The sequence below is a fragment of the Vanacampus margaritifer genome, chromosome 8, assembly GCF_051991255.1.
Source record: "Vanacampus margaritifer isolate UIUO_Vmar chromosome 8, RoL_Vmar_1.0, whole genome shotgun sequence".
NCBI lineage: Eukaryota > Metazoa > Chordata > Actinopteri > Syngnathiformes > Syngnathidae > Vanacampus > Vanacampus margaritifer.
This window is the reverse complement of record NC_135439.1, coordinates 21,432,576-21,459,211: the sequence shown is the minus strand read 5'-3', so window position 1 is coordinate 21,459,211 and position 26,636 is coordinate 21,432,576. Positions and strand designations below refer to the sequence as shown.

The window sequence follows — 26,636 nt, the reverse complement described above, 5'->3', positions numbered from 1 at the left end:
AACCTGTCCACTGTGCTGCCTTGAGGGAAACATGTGAAATTAAAACCCTATTAAAACAAAAACCAATAGAAGGGTCATTTCAAAACATGTATTTGGCAAATTGGTAAGGAATAATAATAATAATCATAAATACATATTTTTGAACGAAGTCCTTAAATTCTATAGGCATACAGCAAGTTTAGAGCACTGGTACAGTGTTTGCTCCCAGTAAAACGAACCATGTTCGGCATCGAGTGCGCGCACGCAAGTCACGTTCCGGACGTCGATGACGCACCTCAGACACGCGCAATGGTAACCGGAAGCATCGTTGAGAGGAAAATAAAAATCGATCAAACCCTCAGTTGGTCTTGAGGGTAACTCTCTCACCTGCTGTCATTTCCACCGCGTAGCTTGACATTCGGTAGCCCTGAACACTACCGCCGTTGGAGGCGACGGTTGAGAGCAGAAAAAACTGCCCCGTTTGGCCGAAGTTGCTCGCTAACTGGTTTAGCTGACGTGGGGAGAAGTTGAGACTGCCAGAGAGCAGAGAGACAAACACAAACAAGCTGGGATCAGCTGAGCGCCTGTCCGAAAAGAACCAGCGGTGCGGGGACATGTCACGGAGTGCGACTTTGCCTTTCTGAGCCTAAGAATGATCCGCGGGAGACGCTGACTTCCACAGAAACTAGCTCCATGTAGACTGTCAACAGTGGCAACACAAAGAATTTCGGCAGCACAGCACGAGGATCAGCCAGCCATAAGCAGGAGAAGAACCTCCACGGCCCATGTCACCACTGTGTGTCACTTCGGCCAAGCACTATCAATGACTTTGTTCTCCAGTTCCCTGCTGTAACCAAACGAGAAACGATCACATATTACATTGCAAGGACAAAGGTAAACACTTCTTTTCTTTATTTGACTTTTTTTATTTGCATCAGGGAACCAACCCAAAGACATTGGATAGTTTGATTGAGTACACGATATTGTACGTTGTGTGCAATAATTGCTTATTTTGCCACCAGGTATTTATTTCCCACCAGCATGCTATATAACCCACGGTTTCCCAAGTTATATTGAGACAAGGCAAATGTCTTACATGTCACAGCAACACCCCCAAACAATCAGGCCACAAAAAGTATTTGTTATGATCCGGTGTAGAAAAACTGATTATTTGTAGGTATTGATTATCAAATCAAATAGTCAGATCATATCTCACGGTACAACAATGTCAAAAATAATCCTGAAATGTAGCATGGCCTTAATGTAAGCCCATCGTGTTTTGTTTTTCTCCACATTGTCCTCGCTGGTGTCAGAAGTGGGATCAACATGGCCCACCAGGCAACCCCTAGTTCTCAGAAGGCCCTGATGATGGAGTTGAAGTCCTTACAGGAGCAGCCGGTGGAGGGCTTCCGCATCACTTTGGTTCAGGAGTCGGATCTTTACAACTGGGAAGTGGCCATCTTTGGGCCCCCGAACACCCTTTATGAAGGAGGCTACTTTAAGGTAGGAAACATTTGTTCACACTGATATGGACTAGTCTGCATCACAGTCCTGAGTTTTGGGGATTTATTCTTGACTCCTTTCTGTGTGGAGTTAGCATGTACCCCCTGTGCCTTTTATGGGTTTTCTCCATGTACTCGGGCTTCCTCCCACATTTGCAACAACAAAAAAACGTATTAAAATACTTGTTTGGTTAGTTGAAGATTTGTAAAATGTTGTTTGTTTTATACTGGTGCCCTGCGATTGACTGATGACCAGTCAAGGTAGTTGGTACCAAGAAAAAAAGGAAATCCTCCTGGCCAGGTATTATGATCCATATTTTCAATTTCTAATTCCAGTAGGGATGTTGCAATTTAGTTTTGGTGACAATCCACCCAGTGACATCATAAATAACATTGACTCTTTCACAGAACACCTTTTGTTTACAATGAAGGTTCTATCTCCAACTACTATGTGACTGTCGGGCCACCCGAAATTTACCAACGCTGGCCTGACAAGACCAGTATAAATTTTATGAATAAATAAAATGAAATCCACTTCAACTGATAATCGTCATTGATCTTTTGCGCTGCACACATTTTGTTGCGTGTCAGATTAAGGAATGTATTGACCAAGCTATAAAGCCCAGAAAATGTCAAATTTAAAGTTTTTTGTTATATTTTATACTACAAAAGTCTTCAATGCCTAAATAATACAGTTAAAAAAATATGTTAAATGTGAAATTAAACATATACAGTGCCAGTGGCAGGGTCACCACAACATGGTTGGGCTGGCCAGAGCTGATTAATGTAGGAAACTGACAATGTTTTTTAATTTTTTTTTTTATGAAAACCTCTGCCAAATGACATCCAAATAGTAACAAATGCTCTCGTATTTGTCAAATGTCAATTTGTCCAATTTTTCCAAAATTGTCTATACAGTGGTACCTCGGAGTTTGAACATAATTTGTTCCTGTGAAGTGTTCAAAGTCCAAATTGTTCAACCTCCGAAACATTTTTTCCCATAGGAAATAATGTAAATGCAATTAATCCGTTCCCAAGCTCCAAAAATAGAAAATTCCCATTCTCATTTCTATTTATGTTTTTTACATTTACACCCAGTACAGTATTTAAACAATAAAAAAACCTTACCTTACCTGTTGTGGTGTGATGGCATCAGTGGATGATAAATTCTATGTTAATGCTAGCTTTAGTTAAGTGCTGAGTTTGTGTATTTTACGTTGGGCATACTGTTAGACTACTAAGCGATCTTTGCGTGCGTTGTTTAACGTCAGGCATGTTGTTGAATAGCTAAGTATTTACAGAACTAGAAAAATCTAAATGCACTCGCGAGTATGTAGCACCTCCGGGGGAGTATTTAGGATCTGACTGGAAATGAGCAGTGCATCGTCTCAACTACCACAGCGTGAGCATTCGGCATTGCTCGGCTACTCGTTTTCAAGGTACGTTCATCTTAGCTTGCTTTGCTTGGGTGTTCAAACTCCGAAAATGAGTTCAAACTCCGAGGCATTTTTTACTCCGATTTTTTTTCTGTTGAAGTCCGATTTGAATGAGTTCCGAGACGTTCAAACTCCGAGGTTCCACTGTATATAGGATAAGTCAACTTTCAGACCATTATTAGCCCCATATGTGATCCAGATTGCACATGTTGTTGTCTTTTCTTAATCTTAGTCATTGTTGGAGAACATCTGTGCAATAATCATGCTGTCTAACCAGCAGCTTGATATGCAACATCTGCGAGGTGGGATAATTATCTGGACTAGTGCTGTCACAATCGAATATTTTTAGAATCGCTTAATCTATTATTCAATCGACTAATTGGATTCATTTTAATTTAGCATTTAAGTGTATTACAAAAGCATTTTCCCCTGATTACTGTTTATTAACCAGTGATTGGTGTTTATTTAGTACTTAATATTCATATAATGATATAAAGGTATTATATCTAGTTAACCTTCCACAGTTAGGCATATAATGATTCAATCTTACATTTGTAATTTTTTAAATAAAATATTAGGTATTTTGCTGGCTTTTTTTCTAACGCAAAAGTAAAACGCCCGGTTCAGTAAAATCCCGCCTCTCCCCGTGTGGTTGACGCGCTCCTCTCGTCGGAGCCGGCTGATGTGTGCACCGCCCACAAAACTCTGGAGCGCTGCGTTCAAGCACTTAGTGGCCACACAAAACTCGCCAGCCGTTGCAGTACAACCGCGTCTTCTTTACATCTGGAAATTGGATGGATGTTCAATTCTTCAATAAACATTTGAAACAAGACGGCTCCTTGCCGCAATAAATGTTAGTGAAGGAGGAGGGGAGAAGAGATAGGAAAAATAAAAAAAAGAAGGAAAAGAAAAACCCCTGAGTGGGATACGAACCGGGGACTTTCTGGGATTTTAAGACAGCCGATTGCCATTGCACTTTGGCGTTGAAAATGAGAAGGATAATTGTTTGCTTTTAATTCATTTGGACAGAATGTTTTACTGATAAATAGGGCTGGGTCAATAAATTAAATTAATTCGATTAATCGTCATTTTGAAAATCAAATCGTTCAAAATTTGCTAAATCGTGAAATCGAATTTTGTCTTCTGGATTACAAAAAGCTGTTGCTCTTATGTTCTGTTAGATCCAGATGTTATTGTGAGTTGTAATTTTGCTACTATGAATGTTAAGTTTATGTTAAATCTGATTTAGAATCAGCATACATTATTGTTGTCTGAAGATTTTGCACAGGAATTATTTTTGAATAAATGAGACCTTTAAATAAACGTTTGCTGGGTTTATTAGATTAAAATCGTAATTGTCCTCAATTACTGGAAAAAAAAAAGATTTTATTTTTGGGCCAAATCGCCCAGCCCTACTGATAAAGGCTACTTTTATGACTATCCTGTGAGCACTGAGGTCTCAGAGAAAGTGGGCGTGCGTTTAGTCAGCAGAGGCAGTGCCGGGGGTGGGTCCGCACCTAATGACGTCATATAATGAGCACCTGCTCGTTTTTTCAGGTTGGGAGGGGCTGGTACTTGGAGAGCAGAATGACCTAAATTTTTTCATAGAGGGCCGAATGGAGGAAAACACCACTTCGGTGATGTTTTTGGTGAGGAATTAGCATTTTAACACGGCTAAAAGTTCCAAAAAGTCGACTTTTCATGTTACTGTCGCATTAAAAAAAAAAAAAAGGGAGGGGGGCATTGATATACGGTTGCCGGTTCGGTCATTGTTTTCCCCCCAAAAACCCAGATATTTGCAAATGTCTTATTTTGATTAAAAACAAGAGATAATCATAGTCAAGATAGTCTTCAGTTAACAATTGCTGTTGATATGCAATTAATTTGAAAGCCGATCACTTGTCGATGAATTAATTAATTTTCCAGCTCTGATTTGAACAAATTATAAATGCTCACTAACACAGATTTAGACTTGTGAACAATATTTGAATGAAATGGCCTTTTGTCTATGTAGAAAAAGTTCCAGATGAGTGAAAAATAGGAGCAAAATCAAGTGTTGCATTAATTTTTTAGTTCAGTATAAGAAGCACTTTCAAACACAGAATAAGATTACCAAGGCACATCTTTCTTGTGTTATTCAGCCTTGCCCCTAGGCGCTATTATGAATTGTTTTGGGCTTTTTGATTTGTTCTGACCAAGCCATTTCAAAATAAAATACTGCCCACGGGTTCAAAATGAGTAATTTAAAACGACATATTGTGCATTTTTTCCACAATTGAAACTAATTCCCAGGTGTTTTATAACATGTATGTTGGCTTACTGTCAAAATATCCCATCAGTCATTAGCGAGCGACTGTATATCCTGCCTCATGTACTGCTGGGCCAATGTTGTATGTATGATTGTATGATTGATGTATGTTAAATTGTTTTTTTTTTAATGGCTTCAGCTTTTTCAAACAGCCAAGTAGTTCTTATTAAAATAGGCCGGCAAAGCCCAATTTAAATCATACAAATCCAGAGAAGACTGACAGTAACAACATTAGGGCTCATCATCAAGTCATTAGCGTCGTCTACATTGGACAAGAAACAAGAAGTGTGGCACACTCAGGGCGGGTTGGCCGTTTGTCTGTGCTAACAAACACAAGATTAAACAAGGCCTCATTTTCAACTTTCCAGGTGCTGAGTGCGTGTTCTTGTCACAACAGGTTTGTGCTAGCACTTCAGGAGAGTCGTGCGTGTAGCTCTACTGCAGAGGCCTGACTTGTTGATACAAAAAGAATGCATCATGCTCTTTTGTCTGCCATTGGTATCAGTTTTGACACTTTTTGTTCTAGCTCATGTTCATAGTCGGCTTTGTGCAAAAAAACTTTCATTTTTTTAGTCGACCGAATTTTGTGGTAAAATACTTGTCAGACAGAGATAATTAACTTTCAATCAAATTGTGCAGGAAACGTCAAACTGACTGTATGTTCCCTCCTCCAGGCTCACATCAAGTTCCCAGTGGACTACCCGTATTTACCGCCAACCTTCCGTTTCATCACCAAGATGTGGCACCCCAACATCTATGAGGTATTTTTCCTAGCGCTTTTAGACTGTTTAATTACTAGGGGTGTGCCAAAAAATCAATTCTCATAAGAATCGCGATGCTCATTTAGTACGATTTTTAGAATCGATTTTAAATGTCCCAAATTCGATTTTATTAAAATTATTTTTTACTGTTTTGCCTTGTTTGTGTGTGCCTTTATTAGGAGCACTGTTTATGTTGTACCCGATTTGGCCACTTAGGGGCAGTGTGGTTCCGGGTACACAGTTAAATTGTAGCCACAATAGAGAGTAGAAAGAAAAAGTTACGATCAAATTGTGCCAATAAAAGTTGTTGTTTTTTTGCAGCGTAGGAAGAGCATATGCCGGTGAGTAATGTTAAGAAGCTTCTCTGTATGCATTCCTGAAGCATTTTGTATGAATAGCCGTTCTTTTGAGTGATTAAAGTGCCGCGAGTAGTGCGCTAATCAGCATTAGCGAGTCAGACTGAAGTACAGTATACCATGACGATTCTTTACATATCTATAAATTGAAGCAGAACTCATTGTCAATCAAATCATTTTGAATCAAAAATCATTCTAAATCGAAAATCGATTCAGAATCGAATCGTGAGTCAAAGATTCCCACCCCTAATAATTACCCATTGTGTCATTAAGCTGGCCCTCACAATGTGATATTGTGTTTTGCCTCAGAATGGCGATGTGTGTATCTCCATCCTGCACCCTCCAGTTGATGATCCACAGAGCGGGGAGCTGCCATCAGAAAGATGGAATCCAACACAGAATGTCAGGTAGACATTTTCTTGTTTTTGGGAAGGCTTTTTGAATTATTATTTTTTTGTCGGATCATATGTAAATCGCAGCATATTGCAACAGCAAGCAGCTGCTCTTATATAAGCAAAGCATCATTAGCTTGATTTCTTTGGTAAACTTTGATCAATTATTTCAAAAATGTGTTCCATAAAAAAAAATTTGGATTAATGTGACCAATAACCACTACAATTTTAAATCATTTATTAACCTCAAATACTGTTCATATGTTCTAGAAGGCTTTTTGTGACATTTTTGTAGTTACATCTTGTAGCACAAGCCATGGCCTGTTGACAACTTTCACAGCATCAGAGGGATCGCATTGTTCAAAATAATTTCCTTCCTAGGTCTGAATATAATATGATTAGACACAGGTATAATATGGCACAAAAAGTGACGTTACCAAGAACTGTACATCCCTCTAAAATTGGCGGCTGCCAAAAGGCGTTTAATAAGGAGCTGCAGGAGTTTTCTTTAGATCACTTTTACAACATTCCAAGAAAATAATGTCCCTATTTTTAGAACAGACCCGCAAGTGACTCGTGCGGTCCTCTACGGGCACCACGTTGGTGAACCCTGATCTACTTTATCTGCATCGGTCAGTGTGCGGCTTTCTTTTAGGTAAACCTGTAGATCACATGGTTGGAGGTTAGTGCATTTAGGCACGTAGACATGGTCAAGAGACTCTAGACAATCCAGTAATGTTGAGACAGCGAGTCGGAATTGGGAAGAATGGTGATGATGATGATGATTATTAATACAAACAAATAAGATAAACATCAAGCACAAGTCGTCTCTTCCTTATTGATGGCATCCAAGACCAGCCGGACTAGTTTAAGCAAATGTATGGAACCTTGAAAAAAACCCTGTCATGAAAAATTCAGGCAGGGCAGCACTGATCCTGGGTCAGTAGAATTGTTTCTTGTCTGTTCACAAGTACTTTTTTCGAATCAAAAGGCTGCATTTTGCCGTGAACATTCAAAATGGCTGAATGTGTTCTTCAGCTTGTATTGGATGCGTTCTTCAATGCCAAAATGCAATTCTGTATTCTGTGCTTATGTTTACATGTTTGTTTTTTGTTTTTTTAACAGAACCATCCTGCTTAGCGTCATCTCTCTACTCAATGAGCCAAATACCTTTTCTCCCGCGAATGTGGACGCCTCGGTCATGTTTCGCAGATGGAGGGACAGCAAAGGCAAGGACAAAGAGTATGCAGAGATTATCAGGTAATGTTGCATGTATATAATTCCGCCTTGTTACAGCATACACTCACGCCCAATTCACACTGACTGCGGAACCCACACGGCGCCTTTTCCGTACAGCATCCGCACCAACTGCAATTCACACCGCGTGGTAAACAATAGCCACACTTGCCTGTTGTCACATCGATATGCTTTTGGACATTATTTATGGGACTTTTACCATGAGTAAAAACGTTTTGTGTTTATATAGTGTTATTTGGTCATGTTTAATTTATTCTGATTTCATTTTTTTGTCTTAAATGTCCGACTCATGTCATACTATGTAGTTAGCTAGCCTCCCTCCCCCCCAAAAAAGAGTTCACAAACGGTTTTATTTTGAAATATACCGGATCTACCTTTATGCAGATGCTTGACTTCCTGTCCGGCTCGTGTAATTTCTTCAACTTCATGAAAATCCGCATGCGGCGTCCGGAAAAAATAGAACGCTTGTGGAAACCTTCATCAGCACCGCATCCCTTCCGCATCGCATACGCACTGCAGCTGGTGAGATTTGACACACAGACTCAAATGCTTTCTATTCCTTGCGGCAGCCGTACGGAAAACGCGCCGCGTTCGTTCCGCAGTCAGTGTGAATTGGGTGTTAAGATCTGCGGTGTAGGGATGTCTTTATAAAATGTATGACGCTTGTAATAAGTTCAAGATTTGTGACAAATTGATGTTGCATATTTTACTTTCTGAGGCTTAGGTAAGTGATTACCAGGGAATCGATTTAGTGGCCTTAGGCTACCAAGTATTGTGGTTCTAGGTTTTGGATAGTACTTTCCTTGGCACTGGTTTGGATGCAGGCGTGTAATTCCAAAATATAGTACAGTTGTTGTTGTTTTTTTATTACCTTCTAAAGTGAGTTTTATACAGAGCAGTTATGCACTTGTGAAATTACATGCGTATAAGCATTTCTCCAGCATAGGGTAAATTGACTGCATCGAACCCCTGAGACTGACTCACCGAACCCCTGAGGTTCGATCGAACCCAGGTTAAGAACCTATGAGCTCTATTTATCCATCCATCCATTTTCTATATTGCTTCTCCTCAATGGGCTCACGGGTGAGTTGAAGCCTATACCAGCTGACTTTGGGTAGGGTAAACTTGGAACAGTCACCAGCCAAGCAACCATTCACATTCACAACTCATTATTTGTTTGTCTTTAGAATGAAAAAGCCACCGGTTGCTGACCCCCCAGTGAATTAATGAAGCTGTGTCATTCCTGTGCGGTCTGACAAGACGAAGATAAAACTTGTGTGGCTCAGACGGTGTCCAGTATGTGTGGCACCGCCCTGGTGAGGAGCACCCAGATAATTGTGCCTGATTGCAGTCACGCGGGGTGGTGGTAGCATCATGGTGTGGTGTTGCAAGGGTACGAGTTCCGCAGTATGAGTTCCAACATTTACTGTGACATTTTGAATCGGAGCACGATCCTCTGTCTTTGGAATGGCAATGTTCCAGCACGATAAGCACTCCAAACACACCTCGAAGAGGGTGAAGTTTCATCGAGTGGCCATGAGGCCATGAGGTCTTGAGACCTGAACCACATTGAGCACCTGTCGGAAGGTGTCTTGACTCCACCACCATGATGTCACCATGGAGGGGTGGAAAGTGATTCCAGTAATAACCTGTGCAACTCTGGGGAATTCCATGCACAAGAGGATGAAGGCATTGATAAATCACATGAAATATTGACACTTTAGACAGTGGACAGTAAATCTCTGGACGCTTGTGTTGCTTCTCTCATGGTTGTGTGGGTTTTCTCCAGATACTGATATGAGCCCTGCAATTGACTGGGAACCAGTCTAGGACATGCCCCATCTCTCGGACAGTCAGCTAGCTTAACTCTTTGACTGCCAGACGTTTTCAGAAAAGGGATGCCGTGGGTGCCAGCCAATTTTAAGCATTTTGACTGATCTTTCAAGGTCCATAGAAAATTATGTGTTTGGACAATGAAAACACACATACTGCCAAAACAAGATTGGACTCTCATCTTCCATCAGAAAAAAAAGTTTGTTTCTACCTTATTCTGTTTTCGAGTAATCAACAATAGAAAATGGTTAGTTTCACCTGTTTTGAAAAAAAAACGTCTTTTAACGTCTTTGGCACTCCTCCATAGGATTTTACGAAACGTTATTTAACGTTTTTGGCAGTCAAAGAGATAAGCTCCTTGCTCACCCCCGACCCGGAACATAAGCATTGGAAAATGGATGTATGGTAAATCTGTACTGTTGTACACTGTGTATTTACTCTTAGTTACTGGGATATCCCAGTTTGTTTCTATATATAGTTTAATGGTAATTAAAATACTTTTTCAGAAAACCAGGCAGGGTAAGTACTTAGTCTGCATGCGTGTAGTTTCTTTAGTCGTATTAGTATAGTGTTCTTAAAATTCAGTTTGAAAAGGTGAATAACCTACGAGGGCGTATTAGGGCCACCTATAAATCTATATATTTTTTTAGAGGGCGGGGGCAATATTCAGAGAAAAAAACTCGCAAATTTGCCACTTTATAAAGTTACTAGAAAAAAAAAATCCTAAATTTGCGACTTTATAAAGTGGCACATTTGCAAGAAAAAAACCCTCAGAAACTTACGAGAAATATACGACGGCGTATTAGGGCCACGTATAAATATATTTTTTTTTAGAGGGCGCGGGCAATATTCCGAGAAAAATACACATAGCATACTACTCGGATGTTTGTGCCAATACTTTTCGGTCGGGTTTTCAAATAAGGGGATAGTAATGGCTGTAATCTTATAATGTTAAGCATTTGCAAAGGTCCATACCCTGAGGATCAAGCATTTAAGTTAATTTATTAAAATATTTACTTTTACATTTATGTTTCCAGTTTATTATTTACACATTCATACATTTTGTTGATGTTGAATCTGCCACTCTCTTGTCATTCACTTGCATTTACCTAAAGTATGCTAGCTTCTGATTGGTTAGTGTTAGTCAGCTGATAGGGGATCAGAAAGTATTGTCACTCTCGCTGCCATATATGACAAGTAAAGTTTAAATTATTAATGATCCTTCCTTTTCATTTTTAAAACCGTGCCCATTTACCACCAACGAATCCTTACATTAGACTACAGCCACGCTACGTGTATTTCTCAGAAGTTTTTTTTATAAATTCGCAAATTTGCCACTTTATCAAATCACAAATTTATGAGTTTTTAAGTGTCAAATTTGTGACTTTATATAATGGCAAATTTGTGACTTTATATAATGGCAAATTTGCTAGGTTTTTTTCCGCTGAATATTGCCCCTAACCCTCTAAAAAATATTTATTTATACGTGGCCCCAATACGCCGTCGTAGGATAACAGCAGCTAGATAACTGAATTGTATTTTAGTTCTAAAATTTGATGTGACTTGCAAATGTTTTAACATTGCCAATGTTAAGACATTAGAACTAAACAACAAAAACAATACTTTTAGAATTATACGGATTTTTCATGATGATGATGATGATTTTTGGCACACAAAAAAATTGATTACCGATTAATCAGATAATTAATTTATAAAAAATATAGAATGCCTAAAATCCCTTACATAAAGGTCAAATTAATTGGCAAACATTTTTGCTGATATTTGACGGGCCATAATCAGCCGATTAATCAGTCGGGCCCTATTTATAATATAATCGCAGATACCCTGACAGTGATTTGCTTTTCATTCAATCACAGAAAACAGGTGATGTCCACAGCGGCGGATGCCGAGCGAGATGGCGTCAAGGTGCCAACCACACTGGCGGAGTACTGCGTCCAGACCAGGGTTCCCTCCCAGGACAGTAGCTCAGACCTTCTGTACGACGACCTTTACGACGACGACATGGAAGAGGACGAGGAGGACGACGAGGAAAGTGAGATGGAGTCAATAGGCGAAACCGGAGCGGTCGGTGCCGTGGAGGACGGCGGGATGTCCAACAGATGTTACGACAACCAGGATGACTCTGGCAACGAAGAGTCATGATGATCTGGATGGTTTCTGCTCCTTGCCAACTCCCCGCATCCCCTGCTTCATTTTGCGTGTGTGCGTGAGTAAGTGTATGTGCACGTGTGTGTGTGTGTACAGTGGGGTCAAACGTCAACTGCCAAAACCTTTTCATCATCTATTAAACAGTTAGTAAAATAATCTATCTACAGTACTTTCTACGTAAGATTTCACAAAAAAGTTTGTTGAGTCACCGTTTGCCTTAATTACAGCTTGCACTCAGTCTGATACAAATGTATTGCGGAAACAATTCAGCGTTGCTTGAACACACCCAGAGTACCGAGTAGTGGGGTTTTTTTCTGTTATGTTGTCATTGAGCGCAATTGAGAATACGTCCTAATCATTAAACTCGAAAATGTTGAATGACTTTTGTTTGAAGAAATCATTCGGGAGAAGCAGCTGATATGACAATATGTACTCACTGATCACTTCATTAGGTACACTTGCTTAAGATTCTGCCCTTGAAATAAGACAATAAGGCTCAGTTTGACTGACTGACAGTGATTGTGGGTTGGGGTAGAAAAACGCATGCATAGTGAATTTTGCGACATCCTCCTATTGTACTGCAAAATGGTGTCAAATTAGTATTAGTCTTTCAAAAGAAATGATTTTTTAGACAGTGCTTCATCACATTTTGCAGTTTAGACTGAGCGTGGTCAGTTGGACAATTACGAAAGTTATGATTGACATTTATCTCTTCAAAGTAATGTCTTGTCTGCCAATTAGTCAATCTTAGTATTTGATAAATGATGAAAACAATGGCCCGGTCACATTCTCACCAGCCCCACTGTTGGTTGTCTGTCTGCTTTTGCGTTAAACACCATCCCACATGCCTCTTGTCAATTTTATTTTTATGCCCTCTTAAGTGTGTGTTGATTTTTCAAGAACTTGAGATTGTGGCAAACTGACGAGGCCGACCGGGCAAGGTGTCTCATGGCAGTATTCTTGCTCACGTCTGCCTTTTCGATGCAATCAGCAAAACTGTGTTGACACAAAGCCCTGCTGTGCCCTGCCCACAGCAGCGTGCGTCCATCATCACTGATCCCTCAATAAAGGAGGGTGAGCAAGCTGAAGACTTTCTCGGCACAGCTCTCTGCCTCTTAAACCTCAGGGCCTCTACAGACTTTCTCTGAGAAGAGGAAAAAGCAACATGGGACGATGGTCACCTCGTTTTCTTTGTTTTCATGTTTTCAGAGGGCGAATGGTAATCACACAACAGGAGTGTTAACAAGTGTTGATGTAGGTCCTGATTAAAAGTTCCATTTGCCCCCAAATCAGCAAAATGCACACAAGCGGAGGATGTTTTTCCTCCTGAGGCTGTTCACATGATGGTATTACGGATGTGAAAATGTTACACTTTTGCTGAGATGCCATTTCATTGACAACACAGTCCAGGTTATCATCTGTCAATCAGGACAGTAGTTGAAAATGCATCTTGGTTTGCATTTGAATGAAAACGACAATGTTTGACGTGTGCAATTAGTTTACGGGCTGTATTCAATTGGACGCTGTCGGGGGTTTGTGCATGCCTCTGCGGAGCTGGTGCAGACTTGCATCTCTTGATTTGGGTTTGCTCTCATGACTTTTTGTGCGTTTGCAGTGCAGAACATTTGAAGTTCAGGGGCATTGGGCAAGTCTGGCTGGATTTTATGCCAAGGAATTGAAGTACAGCCTAATCCATTTTCTTTTTTTAAAGTGGAACAGCAGATTTCCGCGCTGTTTAAAGAGACACAAATTGATTTGAATGTGAAACCAAAGGAGTGAAACGTTTCTCCCTATGCTACGGAAACTCACTGAGACAAAAAGAGGAAATAAAGCTCTAAAGTGGATCATGAATGGAACTGATATCGTGACAACGTGAAGTGGAGCGATACTTTCCTGACATTCTGTTGTGTAATCTCCCTGATGTGATATTTTTTTCTTTCATGATGAGAACATTTCATATATTCCGTGCATCTGTTGAACGTGAAGCTGTCCTCCCATCACTTGCACAGTCGGCTTCTGTCTTGAAATGACTCGAGCAACAATGAGGATAATGATATGAAAGTTAAGTGGCCAATTGAACTTGGCTGATTGACATTCTCTTAAAGCAGTGAAAAGCTAACTGGCTCATGGCAGTTTTTCTTTACTACACTTTAAAAAGAGAATTGTTAAACCAATATAAGATTACAAATTGAATTAAAAAAAAATGCTTCAATAGGTACACACGATTGAATTAAGTTAATCCAAAGTGAATATATTAAGTTTAATGAACTCATAATTAAATAAACTTAATATATTCACTTTGGATTAACTTAATTCAATCGTGTTACCAATTGAAGCAATTTTTTAAGTTGATCAACAATTCAATTTGTAATCTTAAATTGGTTCAACAATTCTCTTTTTAGTGTAATAGCCATAGAAGTGAGTGGTTTCAGGAAAACGACCATTTCTCCAAATTTCACCAAAATGAGTCAGCAGTGCTAATTAGTCTTCAGTATATGATCACATCAATCAGTCAGTCCACCACTGCTTTACTTCATTATCCGCTTCGTTTTTGTACTGATGGATAATTGAATGAATCCCAAACTCCTCTTTCACACAAGATAAGTTCATCATTTCATTTATGTATGATTCCTTCCCCAGATGACACTATATGACATCTTCATGAGGACGTCACCTGGTCTCACACACACCTTCGGGATTGCATCTTTTGAGTGTGTCCAAACCTATTGATGTTAAATACTGTATGTGTTTGGCTTTTTTTCCTTTATTTTGTCCACTAGTGTGTTATTGTTATTGAGGTTACAAGTGCCACTGATAAAAGATGTCATTGTAAACAAAATGCCAATGTTTTGTTTGTGACCATATAGTTTTGCTTTAAGTCCACCAGTCATATAAAATACACTACACGAGTTGCTGGTTTCTGAGGGGTTGAAATAAGGGTTGACTTGCAAAGTGAGGCACAGTTGGTGTGGTAACATTTGGAATTCATCAATAAAACAGTATGCTGTTGAACGCTGTTTGTATATAGTCATATATAATAGTTTTACTTTGTGAGGAAGTTGAATATAACTGATGGTGTCACTTGACAATGGCGAGCACCCCCCCCCCCCATAGAGACACAATCCGTGAATGGCAAAACATAATTTACACAATTATTTACATTATATTTATTGTTTTAATTACTATTACATATAGTTGTTTGAAACAAGTAACTTCACATAACAATTTGTAGCAGCTCCATTCACCAGAACAACAAACAATTTATCGGATCAGCCATCTTTGTTGTTTACATTCACCTTGAATTTCTCATGATCGTTTTTTTTTTTGATCAACCACAACAGTCATGGCAGTGACTATGGTGCAATAATCAATCATAATAAAATGTAATGATTTTGTTGCATTTGAAATTTATAGATTTGCACTTAGTTTGTTGAGCTCTATCATATGAGTGTAAAATCATTATCATTAATTTTGAATCTTAAAACTCACACAGGTGTCCTCGATTATGATGGTCCAAACACATATTTTGCCATGTGCCATCACGCGGCACAAGAAGGTACACTGAGTTACCACCATATCAAATGTTTTTCATTTGATTCTATTATTTCTATGGCCTTGAATCATACATTAAAAAAAAATCACTCAAATCATGTTTTTGTAAACTGAAGAGGACTTTGTATTGACCAAACCCATTTGATTCAGTAGAGTTACTTTGACATTGCAAATTAGAATTTCCCGTGTGTCACTACTTGTCCTGTTGAGCCTCCAAATATCTGTGTGCTGCTCTCAGAGTGTCCTGCATGTCTTTGTGCTGGGCCAGAGTGCAGGCAACCTCCAACCGGGCCCAGCGATAGTTCTGGTGCTCACTGGACAAAGTGACCTCCATCCCCGGGTCTCTGAGCTCGGCCAGCCAGTACAGCACCTCCTTGGGTCGGCCTCTTACCTCGTAGTGCAGCTCCTTCAGGAAGCCCTCGATTACCTGAAGGTCCTCTGAGGCAAGGCCCGCTTCTTCCTTAGTCTCTCTAAGAGCGGTGGTGAGGTCATCCTCACCTGGGTCCACGTGGCCTGATGGTGTACACATTATTTTAAACTGGGAATTTTAGCAAATGTTTCAAAATGAAAACTTTGAATTATGGGAATGAATGGGGAATTTGGGGTAATTTAAGGGAAAACTATCAATTTCATGCATAAATATTAAGATCTTGTATTGTCACCTGGAAGTCATTTTTTTCTAAGTACTGTACAGTGTTTGTGCATAAGTTGGGAAAAACTTAATAATTTAAAAACGTAAAAATACTCTAGCACCACACTAAAAGTGCAACTGACGTGGGGTAAAGCATGTTGTGTTCTTCTTTTTCACCTTTAGGTGGGGTCCAATGGTGCTGTCCATATGAGGTCTGCAAGAGGAGGTACTCGATGTTGTCTGGTGGAGGAACACAACTTGCAAGACGTCGAAACACAATGAAGCCACAGGCTCGCAGCACCATCTTGTGTTAGAGTGGAAAAAAACCTTTAGCACTAGCAAGAGCGAGCTTCCAACTACAGTGGCAATATATTACTTACACGACAAGCAGAACAATAAAACATTCACACATAAAAAAAAGAACGTTTTTTCAACGTACAACGTATATTTTGATTTGATTGATATAGTAAATGTACAAATACACGTTGAAATTACAAGTTACAAATACAGCCTTTGAGTTGCTGTAGTAAAGAGTTGCTAAACCCTAAAATAGATAAAAGCTTTAGGAGGTAAAATAAAATCAATACAAATTCAGCAGTTCAGAAAGTGAATTTAGTTACTTATGATTAACCGGGAGAATTTATTTTTAAATTGAAATGCGCGTTAAAGGTAGAATTTTAATATTTTTCTCGTTTTATTCTATTTTTCACCATTTGTCTGGTAAACTAGCGTATTGCAATGAACGTGTTCGGGTTTCGTTAGTGTTACGCATATTGCATGCTTTTAACGGATATGCAGCAAATAATATATTTTTTAAATGTCATCGAACTTACATTTCAACTACTGAGGTTTGCCTTGTATCTGTCTCAGCCTGTTTCTCATCGGTTTGAATACACAGAGCACCGGTGCACCGAAACAAGTCCGGGCTGATGCGAGAACAGACGGAAAAGGTTCTGCTTTATTAAAACGCGTCGAAAATAGATATCCATAGATCTCCAGAAAAAGAAAAAAATATTTATTTATTTATTTATTTGTTGACTTTTTGTAGTAAACTAAAACAATAAATAAAATTCTAGCACATACTTATCAATGCAGAGCAATGCATTTTTCTCTTTTTTCTTTTTTTTGGGTGGGGTGGGGGTACAATTTCCATAAACAAATATTAATTAAGTTTCTGCTGACAAAAAACTCAGTTTACATTACTACAGGTCAAATTGATAGGCACTGGACAGCATAGACTGAAAAAATTCATTATGTTAATTTACTGCTCTTACCAATTTGTCCGCATTAAATTAGGTGACGTAACTAACCATGAAATAATATACCACAAAAATGATCTAACTTATCAATGATAATAACAATAATATTAATAAACTTGAAGAAAAGGAAGGTTTAACAAGGTTTAGTGGCACTATATTCTGGTGGATCACTGCAAGTAATTCTGCTTATTTGCGACCTTCAGTGGTTCAGATAATGGTGGATGGATGCTTATTTATTTATTTATTTATTTATTATGAAGGTTATGATGATGATGATTGTTAGTGGTGGTGGTGGTGGTAGTAGTAGTAGTGGTAGTATAGGAAGTGCAAATCACATTATGTCTGCTTTTATTTGAGCCAAATAGAAACAATGATGATCTGAATGATCACTGTCATCATCATTATCATCATCAATATCCTCACCATCATCTTCATTATAATAGTATAATATTTTCTTGAATTTTCATCTACAAATAAAACAGCTAAAGCTGTTGAGCATGGAGGAAACAGGAGGGTGATACAGTGTTTGATAAGAGCCACTGAAAGCAGCGTGTGTCTGAAGATAACAAATACGAGGCCTCCTTCCCACACTGTGTGGAGTTGTGAGCCATATATTTTCTGGGTTTGGCACAGAAGACAGAGAGGAGCTGTTCAAATTAAAGGTAAGGGGATGTATTTTTATTCAAGCTAAACAAAAAAAAGGTTGTTGGACAGATTGACTGGTACATTCTGTATGTGTTCGTATAACATATTTGGATGTAGAGTCACGGACATTAAATTAGCAGGGTAGTTTTGGTTCCCACTCAGTGATGGTGTGAGTGGTTGTCTGTCTCAACCAGACTGCCTTTTGTCCAAAAACAGTTGGGGTTGGCTCCAGCATTTGCATCATCCAAAAGGTGATGCAATGTACAGGTAACATTTTTATAGACCAAAAAACATGATTGGTTCTTGCTCTTTCCCTCATCTTATGTAATGCCTATGACTATTTGGCTGGAGGCTTCCTTACATGCGACTTTGACTCCTACTACTGTGTTTACTCAGCGTGCACTGAAGTGCTCGTTATTCCACTATATGAATCATTCTTCGGGTCAGATTCCCCTGCGTCAAGATATTTATAGGATATTGTCACAAAGACTGTGTATGGAGATGAGTCTGGTTGTAGTTCTGAATGGAAGGATGACAGCAGAATGTAATGTGTGCAGTGTGGTTTACTTGTCTCTATAATGTAGGTCACGGATTGTGATGTCTTGGTAGTGGAGTTGGCTATTTTGAGTAGAATTTTGTGCTAATTCTGCTGAGTTTTTAGTTTGTGTCTGCTCATATACTGTATATATATATAGACATCATAAATGTGAAATGTATGTGTTAATATTGCTCTGAAAATGGTATTTGCAGAATTTCAAAGTGCTATGGAGCAGGCAGAGCCACTAGAAGGGTGTCATTTTGTGGGGAAGAAAGAAGACTTGATGAAAAGAAAACGCACATTCAAAACACTGGAGGATCGGGATGTACTGATCATCTACCACCAGGGAGGCTTCTATGCTTTGGACTATTACTGCTATCGTGAGTGCACTTTTTACAGTGCTGAAGTCAAGCAGGTTGCTTCTTAAAATGTGATACAATCATTCATAGTCATAAAACTGCAACAAAACCACAAATATTCACGCCAGACTTGCTTGCTTGTGCTGCCTATACACACACACACACACACACACACACACACACACACACACACACACGCACACACACACGCACACACACACACAAGTGATAAATGACCTCTGTTATAGATGATGTAACAGTTTATTGATTTGTTTTTAAATATTCAACTTTTTCCACTTATCTGACGTGTTCGTTTGGAAAAAAAATATGTTTGCTCTGCAATATACTGATTATCTACTCTGTCTACCAGATGCTGGTGGAAAGCTGGAAATTGGAGACATTGAGGTGAGACCTGGAGCTTGTTTCAAAGAAACAGACATACAAACAGTCATAATGGCATTTGGACTTTACAAAAAAAGAAAAAAAAATAGATGAATATGTTTTTTCACTGTACAGGAACTGGGTGGCACGCTGTGTATAATTTGTCCCAAACACAAGTACAAGATTTCCCTCGCCAAAGGGGAGGGTTTATGTAAAACCATAGACAAGAGCAAAAACCCACCTATGCCCAAATGGTTCTCAAAAGGAGTAAAGCAGCGGGTCCACACAGTGACCGAGAGCAATGGGAACGTCTACGTGGAGCTCTCCAAGATGCCCGGATGGATTGAGTCAGACTACTTCCAGGGAGAGGAGGGTCCAGAGAGAAGGGCCAAAGCTGAAGCCAAAGCTGAGGCCAAAGCTGAGGCCCAGGCTGAGGCCGATGAGAGGGGGGAATCTTCCTAATGGATGAGGAAACATTGAGACTGTATAAAATAGCGTTTTAGACCTTTACTTTTCTCTTTTTTTTAATGGTGTACAGGCAATCCTTTTGGAATTAGATGACTTTCAATTTACATTACATTTTACAGACTACTGTGCAAGTAGGAACCACTAGCATAGTTTTAACGAGGACTGTTTTGGACATAACTCATTTTGACTTTTAAAATTTATATAATATGCTGCATGATTAGCAGGATTATGAAAAAAAAACAAAAAAACTTCCAAAACAACATCCCCTCAGAGGGATGGTATATGAGACTGGGAGGAAGCAATTAACCTTTGGTGAGAAAGTAGATAATGACACAGATAAAGGAACGTATTTTCACCCATTTGAGTAACTACGGCTTCAGTGGAACCATCCATCCATTTGTCATTCTCATTAAACCAGCAAGTAGTCTGATAACACAGATAGACAAGAAAATACAAGAAAAACACCCTATGAATTGTTTTCACTTTACCTTGGTGGAGGTCTGCAATCTAATCGTATATGATAATTATGGCTATTAACTAAAACAACCATTTAATTGTGTCTTTTACACAGTCACTATATTTGACAAACACTTATGTCAATTTTTTTTTGGTGGGGGTGGGGGGGGGGGGTGAAACGTGCAGATATCCCAAAAATGGAAAAATTTGCACAGCAAAATCGCCTATGTTAGATTAACACTGAGAGTATTAAATCAAACACTAGAAAAGTGTATATATGTGTCCACACTAATGAGTGTAAATATGATACTTAACTCTGGTAAATGATACTTTATTATACTAAATTGTGTTTTTCTTCTTTACAATGCCCTGTAAGCACTTTACATTTTGACATCTTGCTCAAGGATACTTTGACATAACCATACTGGACTGGGATCAAACCCACAATCTCAGGGTCAGGAGACAACCACTCTACGACTGACCCACAGCAACAACAACAACTGGATGTATCGCTGTTGAAATGTTGACAGTGTGCTGGAAAATTTTAAAGTTTCTCTTTCACCGGAAATAAGGGTGTGGTCAATTTAACACTCAGGGTAGTGCTATTCAGGTACACCCACTCCAACACTCAAGGGAATTTACTCTGACAGTGTAACTTTTTATCCCAACTTTGTTAGAATAACGCTGATTACTGCATATTTGACACACTAGAAATTTAACACCGACCAATTTGCTGTCTAAAAAATGGTGTGTGTGTGTGGGGGGGGGGGGGGGGGGGGGCTGAACCATAAGTGTTTTTCACATAGCAGCAACAATATGTTGAAATAATTTCATCTTCATCGACAAAAATGGTAATAAAAGAGTTGGACATTGTTATTGACTCATTATTGATACAAACAAAACATATTGTATAGCTCACTAGTCAATTGTATGCATCTTCATTGTCCTCATTGTGTGTATTGTTTACTGATATGTAATGATAATAATAATAATATGAAATATGATCCAACAAATCATATGATCAAGAAGATGAAAAATTGTCAACCACATGTCTGTTCTTGTTTATTTATAGCACAGCAAAACATGGCAACTCGATCAATTTCTTGGCCATGTTGCATTGCAATGATGCAATGATGCCAACTGGTTGACGACAACTGAAACAGCGCAAAGTTTTGCCATTTTGCCACTAAACCAAATCAACAACAAAACAGCAAAATTGCAGGGTTCATCGACACTGCCATTCATATCAATTCCGTATTAATGATTTCAGTGATGATGATATGCATATTAGGAACTGCATCTGTGATGTCAAATTTTCCTTGTTATGGCTCAAAAATGTGTTTGCAAACGTATTTATTTGATGGGATGATCTGGACCGAAGGCCTTGGGTTATGAGACACTTTGAATGCAATCAAGATTTGGGCCCTAGGTTGTGGAGGGCATGCAGCGGACAATAGTGAAAAAATTATGGCGTGTGAAATATTCAAATGCAATTATGTTGTCAAATTCATGATCCAGTAAGGGCTGTAACGCTTTGGTGGTATTTTGAGGTCAGTAAGGAGAAGGGCTAAAAGCAACATATTGGACGACCAATACAATTACCTGCATGTAGTAGCTGTGCTATGAATTACACAAGAGGCTAATTAGAGCTTTAACATTTTCTTTCTTTATAAAAATGAAGTCGAAGCCCTGGAGCCTATCCAAGAGGGATGAGCAGATGTTATTATCACATTTAAAAGGTCCACGGGGGGTATTTTGTGTTTCATTCCTTTATCCGATAATGGTGTTCACCTTGTCATTGTTGTGCATTAACATTGTACCCCATGCCCTATACTTGCTGGATCTTTATCCATTTATCCACTTGTAAGGCCGAGTCCGCTCCAACCAGGAGCTGAGCTTCGTGGTGGCCAGGGGTGGCCCACCACCCCTTGTCACTCTTTGACCACCCCCTGGCCACCCCTACATCTAGAGAAAGACTGTGAAACACAGACCCAAAAAAGTCTTACGCCGAAAAAAAAAATATTGCTGGTAGGTTTTGGGTCAGTATGTATTTTTGTATGTGATTTTTTTTCCCACTTTTTTTTTTCTGCAAACATGAGCAACCCCCAACCCCTACCTTCCCCCCCCCCCCCGCCCCCAATGTGACAGTTTTTTGCCGAATGTGAAAGTTGTTTTCATCTGTGTGAAAGCTTTTTGGTAAGTGTGAGTTTTTTGGGGGGTGAGTTTTCATTACGCGAGAGGTATTTGGGGTGAGTCAGAGAGTTTTTTGTGGTACATGTGAGAGGATTACTGATGTGTGTGGGTGTGGGTGCCAGTTTGCTAGATTGTTTGGGGGTGGGGGTGAGAGGTTCTGTTTTTTTATTGTTGAGAGTGAGAGTGTGTGAGATTTGTTTTGTTTTGTGTGAGATAAAAAAAAATTCATGAGTTTTTTTGGCGGGGGTGAGTGTGTTTAAAAATATTTATTTTTTTTTTTTTTACATAGCTAATGATGGTTTGTTTTTGGGGGGGGGTAAGTAGAGGAGGTTATTTTTTGTGAGTGTGATTTTTTTTTTGCACTACTGAGATTTCTGTGATGTGAGTGTTTTTTATTTTCTGGGGTGAAGGTTTTTTTTTTTGCATGTGTAAAGTTTTTTGTGATTGTGAGTTTTTTATGAGTTTGAGAGTTTTTTTTGTAGACTGAGAGTTTCTTGGTGTGGCTAAAAGATTATTTGGTGTGTAAGAGGGGTTTTTTTGTATTCATGAGTATGAGAGGTTTTCAGAATGTGTAGAGCTTCTTTTGTGTGTGTGAGGTAAATGATATTTTTGGCCTACAGCACCTTACATCCAATTGCTATGGTGAACGCAACCCTTTTCCCCATTAACCCCAAGCTACACAAACCATCAGTAAATGAGAGCTCAGCACGCGCGTGCATGTTGCTGAGTCAGGCGAGCGTTTCATTCCTTTACACCCATCTCTCTCTCTCTCGCTCTCTCTCTCTGTCTGTCTCTGTCTGTTTGTCTGTCTCTCTCTCTCTCTCTGTCTGTCTGTTTCTCGCTCTCTCTCTCTCTCTCGCTCTCTCTCTCTCTCTCTCTCTCTCTCTCTATTTTGTTGCCAATAAGACTTTGTTGTAGCGTACGACGTCATTAGTGTGGACACCAGCGCGTGAGGCTCTGCTCCTCTCCGTCACGGTGGTTAGTTAATTGCTTCCCCTACCCACCGGCAACTTGTTATTGTTAGCCCATTGAGGGTTAGTATTCCAACACAGTCAGCCGTCTGCTCACGGTCGGGACGACCGGGTCGAGCGAGTCTCCGGCTTTTATGAATGACTAGCGAGGCGGGGGAATGCCAGTTAGCGAGACCGGGCTCCGCTGGGACCAGCCGCGGATGAGAGCGATTAACGGCGGAGCGGAGCCGTGGCTCACTGCGGAAAAAGGCGAGCCTGACTGCCGCAGACTGGCGTGTAAACGCACCGTGAGAGGGACACGCTCCACAGCGTAGAGCAACAACGGCACCGTGACCACAATGTAAGTTGTTGGCTGCCTACAACTCATTACAAGACGTCACATAAGGACGCTTTAATTCTCGGTTCCCCTTGATTGCAGAATTCCCGACATTATCTATCTATCTATCTATCTATCTATCTATCTATCTATCTATCTATCTATCTATCTATCTATCTATCTACAATTGCTAATTGGACTATATTAAATTACATTACATCAAACTACAATCTCTGGGATGTCAAACTTCTTTTACTGTTATGGTTGTCCTCAAGGGGGCCAGAATGTGATTGAAAAAAGAAATAAATCAGCAGCTTAAATCTTCTTTTTAGGAGAGTGCAATGCCATTTGTTTGTCTTCTTTTGAGAAAATGAAGGATGCAGACAAGTGCAGCAAGGAAGATCTGAGTTATTATGCTATAAAAGTTAATAATGGTATGGTAGGCTATTTGTTAATGCTTTGGCTCAAGTCAACAATTTTCTTTACAATAACATGTCCTCTGCGGCCAGACTAGGGTATTCTGATTAATACTGCATTTGTGGAATATGAATTAAGCAACAATCTCAGAGGGCGACCATTTTGCCAATTGTTGACGACCGAAATGACATTACAGTGCCTAAAGGGCTCAGGTGTAAGGACCAATCATGAATCACGGGTTTTCTGGATTTGGTCATGTGGTGTTTTCAAGCTGATTGAATTCGTATTCTACAAACTGAATATTTATTAGAATTTAGACTAGTGGGGGCACATCAAACAAATTTTTGACTTAACGTTCCCTTTAAAGTTGCATTTCATTTTTTTTTTATTCTGGCTAGACCTGACATCTTCTTTGCTTATAGCTAGATTGTGAGGCAAATCTCTAATAAATGGGAACACTAATAATTGCCCCATCATATTAGATAATTTGCCCTGCATATGTTTTCATAATTTATATGGCTTTTGAAACATTGTGGCAAACTTGCACACACCACATAAAATAACACAGACAGGGCTGAAACTGGCCCACAGGCCATGGGTTTGACACCTCTGCTCAAATTGTTGGCCTTTCACATTTACACATTTCGTCTAGTTAATACGCTCAAACACACCTCTTTATTTTCTTGGCATGCTTCTCATGACTTTACATGTCAGTAACAGTGTGTGGTTTTCTTGAATCGATCTTTGACAATAAACCAAAAGAGGTGAGGTCTGCGGTGGCAAATAAATTATTAAAGGAGGTAAATGATGAAGAACTCTGTATAACTCTTTCAACATGTTTGCACTCCCGTGAACCCTAGGGTCCCTGCCAAGCTTGACAGTGTCAGTTCCACCGGCATGAAGGATGAGCACCAGGAAAATGAATAAGCGCCTCTTCTTTCTGAAGTACTTCCTCTGAAGTTCCTCATGGCTCATTTGTCTTCCTCACAGGTCCATTCACATTGTGGCTCTGGGGAGCGAGTGCCCCGGTGGAGTTGGGCCAGGGGAGGAGATTATGGGCCAGGGCCAACTGCAGGGAGGCCTGCTGTGGAGCTACTTGGGCCATGGGGCTCTGGTGGGCCCTAGCGACCTGGAGAGCAGCCTGCATAACCCAGCCTTCATGGAATACACCTCACGTGTCTTTGGAGACGTCACTATTGTGGTCCAGGATTGTCCCAGCTGGGTAAGATATGTCTGTTTTTGGACTTTGACATTAGCATTATACGTTTAGGGGTAACTCTTTCGTCGGTATGTGTGAATAGTCCGGTTTCCATCCAATTGTTTCAAATTTTTTAAGTTAATTTACTGAAAATGCGCAAAACGGACGTGCAACTTATGCCCGTTTCCATTTGTTCTTCTTTTGAGAATATGGAGAGGGGACTCCGCCGCTGTAGGTGGCAGTATACACCATAGAGATGTGATCCACCTGTAATTTAAAAGAAGAAGACCAGGAAGCGACTTCACCACGCGATGACGTCGTATGAGTTTGCTTTTGTAATTCTTCATGAGCCGTAGTGTTTTTTTGCTGTTTTCCATCTAAAATAGCATTTATATTCGATTTTTTAATTAATTCCAAAAAGATTTCTGTTTCGTCGTCCCTCCCAAACATACCTTACTTTATCGTCCCGACATTGCTTCGGCACTACAAACGTACGTGTGACGTATTATCCAGTCCAAACAAAGGACGTGTATCCGGTCTTGGCAGCGGTTATTCGCAAAACCTGTTTCCGTAGCCAAAATTCGCATTTTCTTTTTTCCGATAAGCTTGAAAATCCACCCCCTCTCAGCGTAAACACTTTTGGGGGAATTTTGGGCCTTTTTTCCAAATTTCTAGCGTTTCCATTCAGTTTTATTTTCGCATTTCTTGAAAATTTGAAAAAAATTGATGGTTGGAAACCCGACTAATGTCAGTCTGTTTCTCTACATCTGCGTTGTGATTGGCTACCAATCCGCAACTCTATTAGCACAAATGGTAAAAAAAAAAACTGACAGTATGTGCGTTTCCATTACAGTTTTTTTGCAAAAATAAAAGCGATATTGTGTTATTTCGATAAAGTACAATTTCAACTTGAATCTGAATCGTTTTGTGCTTAAAATGACTTGTTATCCCCTCTGGAGGCAGCTCCGACACGAAAGCGAGTGGCCCCGTACTTCCTACTTTTTTCTCTTCGTGCTGAGCGGGGGTCACATGACTACAGGGAATGCGCAAAAAGTGTTTCCATTACACTTTTGCGAAATTTCTTCTATTTCGACACGTCTTAAAAGCCACCTCGTGAGATCGTAAAAACTTTTTTGTGATTTTTGATCCCCCCCGTAAATCGCGTGTTTCCATTACCAGCTTGCTTTTGCGCAAAAAGAAAAGAAAAGCAGTCAGTAGAAATGTTATGCAAAAAACATAAAGCAACTGTTCTGAATAGA

The 26,636-nt window shown here is 39.6% G+C and overlaps 4 protein-coding genes across 5 annotated transcripts in view; 3 read left to right on the top strand and 1 right to left on the bottom strand.

Annotated features, from left to right (window-relative positions):
• Nucleotides 1–249: 249 nt before the first annotated feature.
• ube2r2 (ubiquitin-conjugating enzyme E2R 2) lies at nt 250–13,837 on the top strand. Its single transcript, XM_077573616.1, has 6 exons — nt 250–873; nt 1,293–1,482; nt 5,900–5,986; nt 6,652–6,749; nt 7,860–7,994; nt 11,702–13,837. The coding sequence occupies exons 2-6, from the start codon at nt 1,306–1,308 to the stop codon at nt 11,985–11,987; spliced, it is 783 nt and encodes a 260-aa protein (XP_077429742.1). The 5' UTR covers nt 250–873; nt 1,293–1,305; the 3' UTR covers nt 11,988–13,837.
• Nucleotides 13,838–15,136: 1,299 nt separating this feature from the next.
• nudt2 (nudix (nucleoside diphosphate linked moiety X)-type motif 2) lies at nt 15,137–17,112 on the bottom strand. Its single transcript, XM_077573617.1, has 3 exons — nt 17,010–17,112; nt 16,354–16,480; nt 15,137–16,058 (listed from the first exon to the last, which is right to left on the bottom strand). Exons 2-3 carry the CDS (start codon nt 16,478–16,480, stop codon nt 15,739–15,741), a joined length of 447 nt encoding a protein of 148 aa, XP_077429743.1. The 5' UTR covers nt 17,010–17,112; the 3' UTR covers nt 15,137–15,738.
• A 903-nt stretch (nt 17,113–18,015) lies between these two features.
• On the top strand, nt 18,016–20,381 carry rfesd (Rieske (Fe-S) domain containing). Of its 2 annotated transcripts, XM_077573913.1 has the most exons (4): nt 18,016–18,097; nt 18,831–18,998; nt 19,348–19,382; nt 19,494–20,381. In XM_077573913.1, the coding sequence occupies exons 2-4, from the start codon at nt 18,845–18,847 to the stop codon at nt 19,818–19,820; spliced, it is 516 nt and encodes a 171-aa protein (XP_077430039.1). In that variant the 5' UTR covers nt 18,016–18,097; nt 18,831–18,844; the 3' UTR covers nt 19,821–20,381. The 2 variants fall into 2 exon arrangements, with proteins under 2 accessions (XP_077430039.1, XP_077430038.1); XM_077573912.1 differs by lacking the exon at nt 18,016–18,097 and having other exon boundaries at nt 18,703–18,998.
• Nucleotides 20,382–23,366: 2,985 nt separating this feature from the next.
• The window catches only part of rhobtb3 (Rho related BTB domain containing 3), a 30,961-nt gene continuing 27,691 nt past the window's right edge, over nt 23,367–26,636 (top strand). The window contains exons 1-2 of the mRNA XM_077573688.1: nt 23,367–23,786; nt 25,170–25,401. Coding sequence (XP_077429814.1) covers nt 23,785–23,786; nt 25,170–25,401 — 234 coding nt within the window. The 5' untranslated portion in view covers nt 23,367–23,784. The remainder of the gene's footprint in view (nt 23,787–25,169; nt 25,402–26,636) is intronic.

What these genes read in the sequence shown, in the direction of transcription:
- ube2r2 (XM_077573616.1), top strand. Translation starts at nt 1,306, where the DNA reads ATGGCCCACCAGGCAACCCCTAGTTCTCAGAAGGCCCTGATGATGGAG. An exon ending in ATGAAGGAGGCTACTTTAAG is followed by an intron (nt 1,483 to 5,899) that starts GTAGGAAACATT and finishes TCCCTCCTCCAG; the next exon opens with GCTCACATCAAGTTCCCAGT. An exon ending in GAGTATGCAGAGATTATCAG is followed by an intron (nt 7,995 to 11,701) that starts GTAATGTTGCAT and finishes ATTCAATCACAG; the next exon opens with AAAACAGGTGATGTCCACAG.
- nudt2 (XM_077573617.1), bottom strand. Translation starts at nt 16,480, where the DNA reads ATGGTGCTGCGAGCCTGTGGCTTCATTGTGTTTCGACGTCTTGCAAGT. An exon ending in CCATTGGACCCCACCTAAAG is followed by an intron (nt 16,059 to 16,353) that starts GTGAAAAAGAAG and finishes GTACACCATCAG; the next exon opens with GCCACGTGGACCCAGGTGAG.
- rfesd (XM_077573912.1), top strand. Translation starts at nt 18,818, where the DNA reads ATGGTATTTGCAGAATTTCAAAGTGCTATGGAGCAGGCAGAGCCACTA. An exon ending in TTTGGACTATTACTGCTATC is followed by an intron (nt 18,999 to 19,347) that starts GTGAGTGCACTT and finishes TCTGTCTACCAG; the next exon opens with ATGCTGGTGGAAAGCTGGAA. An exon ending in TGGAAATTGGAGACATTGAG is followed by an intron (nt 19,383 to 19,493) that starts GTGAGACCTGGA and finishes TTCACTGTACAG; the next exon opens with GAACTGGGTGGCACGCTGTG.